Below are 7,778 nucleotides of genomic sequence, written 5' to 3'. Positions count from 1 at the left end.
TATCTTCATTCCTCCAACTTATTTTTGATGTATCATGTTCTTTTTACACCAAGTTATTCATATGGGATTATGGAATCCAAGAAAAATTAGACAAAAGAAGAAGATAATGGCCCTGCTAGTCCAGTAGTTTAACCCCAGACGTAGATAGTGGGCTGGCCTAGAAACTAACTTATTTCCGACCCCAACTTTTGTCCCCGAACTAGAATTGAGTTGCTAGGTCAATTCCTACGAGTGTGTTTTGAATTTGTTTTGTGTTTTGCTTTATATCCCGGCTGCCAAAGAGCTATCAATTAATACAGGGAAGAAACTAGGCTTTCATTGAAGCCGTAAAGCATTGTGCTATCAGCTTAAACAACAACCTGAACCAGCCAAGGCTCCTCAACTCCAATATTTTCAAGCCATACCAGAAGATGGGTACAATATTGCAAGAACTATGTTGTAATTGGAAGCTTAACTGGATTTTTTTTTCCAGAGTTTACACAACTCTAGGCAATGTCAATGTAAAGAACATAATACAATGGAAACAATCAAAAGATACAGAAAGGAGGGAAGTTATACAATACATTATACATGACACCTCTGGATTCACTACATTCTAACACATGCAATATAGCCATCCTAAAGAGGATGCTTTCAGCATCACCGAAATGCTGGACCACCTAGATTAAATATCAAGAATTCCCCTATATTGTTACAGAATACACTTACATCTAAAGTTATATGACAAGTTCTTATTAAGTTATCTCAAGCCCATATCAGGATCATCTTCATCATCAAAATCTGGTTCACTTGATGGCCTGATTCTCTTTCCATCTCTTGCTGCTGAGGCAGTTCTACCCTTCTTCGGTTTCCCTCTATAAATTAAATAAGTAATAGGTCTATGTTATGAACTGATGTGTAAAAGTTTCACTTGATTGAGTAAAGCCAACTCAATCTGGACCGTGTTGCTTTATTTCCTTGTTTTTCTTCAAAATTAAAATGCCTAAAGAACTCAAATAATAACAATTATTAGCACACTCACTGGCCATTGGCAGCTAAGCCTCCACCCTTAGACCGACCTGGACCAAAATCAGATCTTCCATCTGCGACAGAGAGGATGAAAAATCAAAGGATGTCAAAAATAGCTTTTATGAGGGGAAACATTAGTAAAATAATGAACAAGGTTTACCATCTTGTCGAACTCCAAGTTCTTCAGCCTGAAAAAGAAGCAAAGTGAACAAACCAGTCTTGTTGAATCAGAATAACTATCTCAATTACATGTACCTTTGAGACACAGACTTGTCATGACCATTTTGTACTATTGATTTCTGCTAAAACAAATGGAAGGTGCAGCACAATTGCACAAACATGGTGAGACTAAAGAAATAGTCAAATAACACTAAAGATAACAACTTATTAGTATTATTATAAACAATGACAATTCCATTCACCAACTCATGTAAATAATGGCTTATTTTGAGACAACATGCATCCTAAATTCTCTTCAAAAAGATATGCAACAAGTAGACCTGAAGGTGAGCATCACCACTACTGACATTAAATTCTGTCAGCTTCAGTGCAATGCTCTCATTCAAAATATGATCATAGATTCCCAAAATTGGATAGAAGCAGAAATAAAGTAGACCCTATCATTCATAAAAAGGGTATATTATTGAAAAAACTCCATAATGCTTCTAGGTTAATCAAGTCAAGAGCTGAAAGAAACCTAATAAAGAATTTCAGTTTACCCTCTCAGCATGCATGTTTGCTATGATAAATAGGCCACAAGTTCTCCTTATGACCCTACAGGCAACTACTTGATATCATCACATGCTAATATGGGATGGCCCAGAAGATGCCATTCAGGAAGTTAACAAGACCAAGTACTGCCTGTCAACTCACTTTAGCTCAAATAGCTTATTCTATGTAAGAATGACAGTTAAAAATAGCAGTATATTAAATGTCAAGCTAAAGTGTGCCAGCCTTTCTAAGCTCAATACATATAGTAGTAGCTAAATATTTCCTCAGAGATCTAATCTGTTGGGAAACTTATTTGAAACCTGAATTCCGATAAACAAGATCACAGAGACATTAAGCCTAATTAAATGCTCGCCATGTTTATTAACTCTAACCATCTAGCTGAAAACACATCAAGTGTCACCTCTATCTGTGAGAAAAAATAAACAGGAATAAAAGAAAAAGAACACGCTACAAAGTGGTAAAATTTAGTTATGTGTATATACTGAAGCTTATACTATCACATACCGCTGGTGACGTGACTGATGACAATGAGAACAGTCTATCTTCTGGCTGAAACTTCCTATACCTCTTTAAGCTACAGAAATAAATTTACATGAATTTTCCGTCACAAAAAAACAAACATGAAATACTTAACATAATTACCAGCAGTACTTAAATACAAAATGTATGGTGTGATTGCCACTTGTGCGCTACTTAGAATCCAATAATTTGGAGAAATACTATATAAACTCTTCCTCCTACACCATTTATTCGCTCACAAATAATTACAATACAGACACTTTACTAAAATTTTTACATCAACATAAACAGATCCACAGTTTTCATTAATATGAAAAACTATTGTGACGGATGCTGACATGGCAAATTTTAATGATGTGTCATAACTTGATTTGTTCATTCTATCCACTAAAAAGATAACGTGAGCTTATGTAACAATTTGTCACTAATTTGCTATCAAACCCAAAATTTCTTTTAAAAAGTTCTGATTCATAAAGATAATTAAGTACATACAGCCAGATATTTAAAATGTGCAAGCTAACAATTCAATGCTTAAAACAAAATTAGACATCAAATTACCAGCAGTAAATAAAACAAAATAGGGTAAAAAAAAGCTACTTTGCTGTGTTCTTGGATGAAGAAAGAAAGCCTTCGAATCCTTTCAAAACATGCCCGAAATGGCTCGAATCTTGTAAATAATTAGTCTCTAACTCGTAAACCTACAACAAGAATATCAATTAAATTGACCAATTTAATGGTAATTCCTCATAGTTGTCACTTCTTTACCATTACAAACACAAAATAAAAAAAAAAAAAAGTAAACTTCACCGACGTTTAAAAGGGGGAAAAAAAAGGTACCTGCTTTTCGATGTTGCGAAGGTCGTCTTGAAGCTTATCTCTTTTGGTCATGAGAGAAGCAAGCATGGCCGCTGGATTCGCCGAACCTCTCTGCCCTAACGACATTTTTCGTAAAAAGAATACAACTTGCTGTTCGACAATTAGCGTCGGGATTCCATGTTCTCGTGCGATTTGAATCCAATCTATTTGGAATTTTGAAAAAAAAAAATACACACTCGCCGGATTCTATGGTAAAAAGCGAGCTAGGGCACGGAACAACTCCGCTCCGCTCGGCAGAAAGTTTTAAACTTTGTTCTAAACGAATTAAACTCCGCTTAATTGGGCCAAGTGGCCCAATTAAAGCCATTTTTGGTTTTGGGCCTGCATCACGCTGGGTCCATTTCAAATTCAATTAAAGGGGAGTGGATTTTTATTTTTGACAATTGTTGTTGCTGGCTTTTCAAATTCAATATCGAAAACTTTTTTTTCTTCCCTGGTATGATGCTAAAAACTGTAATTAAAAATCCATCATTTTCATACTCATAATTGCTTATAATTTCATTTCACGTTATAAGTTTTTCACTCAAGTCATGATTTTTTAAAATAAAATGTTTTTTTAATTAAAAATGTAAATTCGTGATAAATTTTATAAAAAATTATTTAATTTAAATCCGAACCAAGGTGCATCCCTCACTTATATGAGTGAAAGAAAGTGATTTTGAATTTATAAGTACGAATTTTTTTTTATTGAATAAATGAATATTTTAAATGGAAAGTATCAACCGTAATATAAAGATAATATGGTGACATGGACAAGGATTTGTCCTTGTTTTTTCCTTTATAACTTTAAACATGGAATAATATAGTGACGTGGACAAGGACATGTCTTGATGCGTGGGTTGTGGGTCTTTGCTTTGCTTCGCCAAGATAAATTTTAGTGATCTCCTTTTGGGTGAAATAGTCTTGGTCTTGGTCTTGGTCTTGGTGATTAAATTTTAATTGTGGGATTAAAATTAAGCACTAATTTTCTTTTTTGTTTATATAACATTTGACCTGATAAAAAGATCACACTTTAGAATTTCAAATAAAAATATTATAAATTCAAAAATAATAAAATCTATTTATCAGGTCATATTTTACACCAAAAAAAATTTATGTTCTACCAAAAAATAGAAAATCAATAAAAAAATTATAAAAAACAAATTTTTTTACTGCTACAGAAAATGGATCAATAAAAAATAGCCATGTCAGCGAAAGAGGATGATGAAGCCCGTCATTGTCAGAAAAGAATCGAACACGACGCGCCCCTTCCCTTTCCTCTCAAAACACGGATCTTTTTCTTTTTCTTTTTTTCATTTTATTTTTCTCAGAAAGAAAAATAAAATTCCTTTTGTTAAGTATTCAAAATAGTTTCGTAGTTTTTCTTCTTTCTGGTGGCTGCTTTTTCTCCTTATTTTCTCTCCATAAGAACTCTCTCTTTGTCCCCTTCTCTCCAAAAATACCCACTTTATTTCTTCATTTGAAGCAGCCATGGCTTTTAGAAGAGTAAGTCACTGTTTTTTGTTTCCTTTCGATTCTCTTAGATCTAATTTAGTTTGGGTTCTTTTTATTCTCTTTGTTTTAGCTTAAAAAGATCTGTTTTTTTCTTTTTCCATGTTGACCCTTAGACAAAGTTAAGGTTTTAATTATATGGGCAGCTTTCAATTTTGTTGTAAGTTATTTCTTTTCTCGTGTCTGTGTGTGTGTAAAGACTGAATCTTTCGTGGTTAGCTAGATCTTAGCTTTTTAATTGTAGTTGTTTCAATTTTTTTTCCTTTTTGGGTTCTTGAAAAAATGGATTATAAGATTAGATTTCTGTTACGATTTCATTAATTAAAATGTGATGTGAGTGTTAAGTCAAGGTTGGTACTTTGCTGCTATCCAATTGAGCTTAGTTGAAGTGAAGTTACTCACAAGAACACAGCTTGAAGGAAAATAGGATTTTGATTTTGTACTCATAATAGTGTCTTTCTAGGTCTATCCAAGCTAAGTTGAAGTAAAAGTTTGCCTTTTTTGGTCCTTTTTTTGTGCATCTTGGTCTCCAATTGTAATGCTACAACTGCATCTTGCTGTAAATAAATGGGCCCTGGAATTGGAACCAGGATTAGGCTTTTGAATTATGTTGGATTGGTTTTTTTTGCCAATGGATTAGGCTTTTAAATTATGTTGGATTGGTTCGTTTAGCCACAATTTCCATATGGCATCTGTGAATAGTCATGGAGTTAAGAATTTATGATTGTGTTGGAAAATATTATATTACAACATTGTTAAATTTTGTGAAAGTTTCCATGTTGTATCAGGTACTTTTGCATCGTGGACCTGTTATTTAGGGTTCATTGATGGCAGTTTGTTCTGCTTTGTCAAAAATGTAGTGGTTTTTAAAATAGAAAGATAACACTAGTCCATTTTTGTTGGAGTAAGCATTAAACATCAAACATTTGTTTCTGGTTTTCAGGCAAATGCATCATCTGGCATGGGAGTGGCTGAACACAGCAAAAGCACATACATGGAGCTGCAGAGGAAGAAGGTGTTCCGATATGTGATCTTTAAGATTGATGAGAAGAAAAATGAGGTTGTAGTGGAAAAGACTGGGGGTCCAGCTGAGAGCTATGATGATTTCACTGCCTCAATGCCTGAGAATGATTGCCGATATGCAGTTTATGACTTTGATTTTGTGACTTCTGAGAACTGCCAGAAGAGCAAGATCTTTTTCATTGCATGGTCAGTATCTTTTTCAATTGCAAAATAATTCAATTCTGTCAAAATTTTGTGCCACATTTGCATTGTAACTTACTGAATCTGATCTAAATTATAAGTTTATAAAACCCTCATTCTTTCTTTCCTCCTCTTTCTCTCTTTTTCTGCTTGGCTTCTGAAACTTCAATACCATTGCTTGCCCCTTGTGTAGTTCAATTTGATTGAAAATGGAGGTGTTTATGGTTAATACAATTGTTTGACCCCTTTCCATATAGGTATAGCTCCATTGCTTTGTTGTTTGCCAATAATCGTTTGGTTGAAATTTGATCATTTATGTTTTGTTAATATGTGGAGCCTAAGGTTTTGAATTCTGTTGGTTTTTCTAAGGACTTTCTTAGAACTGTGTTCCTCACTGGGGTTATTGTAGATGGTGTTAGGTTTGCTAGAAATACAAATGATGATGATGCATGAATAATGTACAAACCTTTGACTTGCACTCTCTGTTCTCCATGCAAAGATATGGAGAGGGGAACAAATATTGGTGGTGGTTGAATTCATGGATGTCATGCTTGCAATGCTGCTTTTGTGTTTGTGAATATAAAAATACTTCTTCTTATGAGATTACATTTTGTCCTCAGGTTCCATCAAAAATCAAATCATCTTTTTTACTTTGGATATTAGTTCTTGTTCACCCCAAGTCAGATTTCCTTCTATGCAGTTGCTGTTCACAAAATTTGTTTATTATCTTTGGATTTGATTTTCCTGTTCTTTACACTTTTAGAAAACTAGGATGTCTTGGATTTTTCTTTTGTTTTTACTATCTACTGGATTCGTGCAATTTTGCCTTTGTTTTCTGGAAGGCAAGCTGATCTGGCAGCTTAATTATTTTTTCCATTCCTTCTGGCATTGAGAAAGAGGGAGTTTATATTAATAAAAGGTGTAATATATTTAAATAAGATTCAACTTTGGAGTTGAGTTGGTTTTGTGGTGGCTTCTATGCTTCCGTAAGCAAAGAATGTTATGAGTGATTACAAGGTGCTTCATCTGTGGTCCTGTTTTGCAGTGCATTCCTTGCTTATGTAATGCAATATTGAGCCAAGAATATGTGCTTTGCTTCCTCATCAAGGTTCATAAACTTAAAATTGGTTGAGTGTGCAAAGCGGTGATGGGAAAATCATGAAATTAGTTTTCATTTCTTGCTGGTGACAGTTGAATTTTTTGTAGAATTGTTAGACAAAACAAGAGTGAATTAACTGGTGCACATTTTTCTATTTGTCATCTCCGTTTTTTTGTATACATGTCTGACTTTATGTTCTTCTGCAGGTCTCCTTCTGTTTCAAGGATCCGTTCCAAGATGCTTTACGCAACATCGAAGGACAGGTTCAGGAGGGAACTGGAGGGCATTCATTATGAAATCCAGGCAACTGACCCCACTGAAATGGATCTTGAGGTGATCAGGGAGCGTGCACGTTAAGCATTCACTCCCGTTCATGGGTTTCACATGCTTAGGAAACTCCCTAGAGTTGCTTTTAGGATCGTTTCCTGCTTCAGCTAGTTGCTGAATTAAGTGCGGTTATCTGTCTCTCACAGTACATATGTCGTGAATTTGTCAACGTTAAATAACACCTTGGGAAGGCTGATTTGGAGCTCGGGGCTCAAACATCTGAGGTATGTTGGGACTTTGGGCTCCTCATTGCCATGATGCTTCTCAGGTGAAAATGGGTGTGATTATGGATACTTGACTCTTATTAATGAAATGGTTTTTCAATCATTTGTCCTCCTGTTCATCGGAGCCTTTTCCGATAAATTTTTTTAGTCTTATAGGGCTGTCAAAGTATAAATAATTTCTATAGTCACGATCACTGAATCAAATAAATCAACAACCGGGGCCCAGTATTTTTTGGTTTTGATTGAACCGATCCTTTGGCATTTGTTTGCTATGCTTTGTTTTATTATGGAGTTCTGAT

General features: G+C 34.6%; 2 protein-coding genes across 4 annotated transcripts; one reads left to right on the top strand and one right to left on the bottom strand.

Moving 5' to 3' along the window:
- Positions 1–436: 436 nt before the first annotated feature.
- Positions 437–3,378, bottom strand: LOC18603216 (histone acetyltransferase subunit NuA4-domain protein). Of its 3 annotated transcripts, none has more exons than XM_018120422.2 (7): positions 3,097–3,378; positions 2,857–2,957; positions 2,245–2,314; positions 1,264–1,310; positions 1,169–1,196; positions 1,022–1,082; positions 437–854 (listed from the first exon to the last, which is right to left on the bottom strand). In XM_018120422.2, exons 1-6 carry the CDS (start codon positions 3,199–3,201, stop codon positions 1,035–1,037), a joined length of 399 nt encoding a protein of 132 aa, XP_017975911.2. In that variant the 5' UTR covers positions 3,202–3,378; the 3' UTR covers positions 437–854; positions 1,022–1,034. The 3 variants fall into 3 exon arrangements, with proteins under 3 accessions (XP_017975911.2, XP_017975912.2, XP_017975910.1); XM_018120423.2 differs by having other exon boundaries at positions 1,264–1,307; XM_018120421.2 differs by lacking the exon at positions 1,264–1,310.
- A 1,071-nt stretch (positions 3,379–4,449) lies between these two features.
- Positions 4,450–7,582, top strand: LOC18603215 (actin-depolymerizing factor-like). The gene is made up of 3 exons (XM_007035050.3): positions 4,450–4,620; positions 5,570–5,835; positions 7,135–7,582. Exons 1-3 carry the CDS (start codon positions 4,606–4,608, stop codon positions 7,283–7,285), a joined length of 432 nt encoding a protein of 143 aa, XP_007035112.1. The 5' UTR covers positions 4,450–4,605; the 3' UTR covers positions 7,286–7,582.
- The last annotated feature ends 196 nt before the right edge of the window (positions 7,583–7,778 follow it).

This window comes from Theobroma cacao, chromosome 4, assembly GCF_053813885.1.
Source record: "Theobroma cacao isolate CCN51 chromosome 4, ASM5381388v1, whole genome shotgun sequence".
In the NCBI taxonomy this organism is placed as follows: domain Eukaryota; kingdom Viridiplantae; phylum Streptophyta; class Magnoliopsida; order Malvales; family Malvaceae; genus Theobroma; species Theobroma cacao.
The sequence above is the reverse complement of the archived record's forward strand: the minus strand, read 5'-3'. Positions and strand labels throughout refer to the sequence as shown.

What these genes read in the sequence shown, in the direction of transcription:
- LOC18603216 (XM_018120421.2), bottom strand. Translation starts at nt 3,201, where the DNA reads ATGTCGTTAGGGCAGAGAGGTTCGGCGAATCCAGCGGCCATGCTTGCT. An exon ending in TCATCCAAGAACACAGCAAA is followed by an intron (nt 2,315 to 2,856) that starts GTAGCTTTTTTT and finishes TTATTTCTGTAG; the next exon opens with CTTAAAGAGGTATAGGAAGT. An exon ending in ACTTGGAGTTCGACAAGATG is followed by an intron (nt 1,083 to 1,168) that starts GTAAACCTTGTT and finishes TCTCTGTCGCAG; the next exon opens with ATGGAAGATCTGATTTTGGT.
- LOC18603215 (XM_007035050.3), top strand. An exon ending in AAGATCTTTTTCATTGCATG is followed by an intron (nt 5,836 to 7,134) that starts GTCAGTATCTTT and finishes GTTCTTCTGCAG; the next exon opens with GTCTCCTTCTGTTTCAAGGA.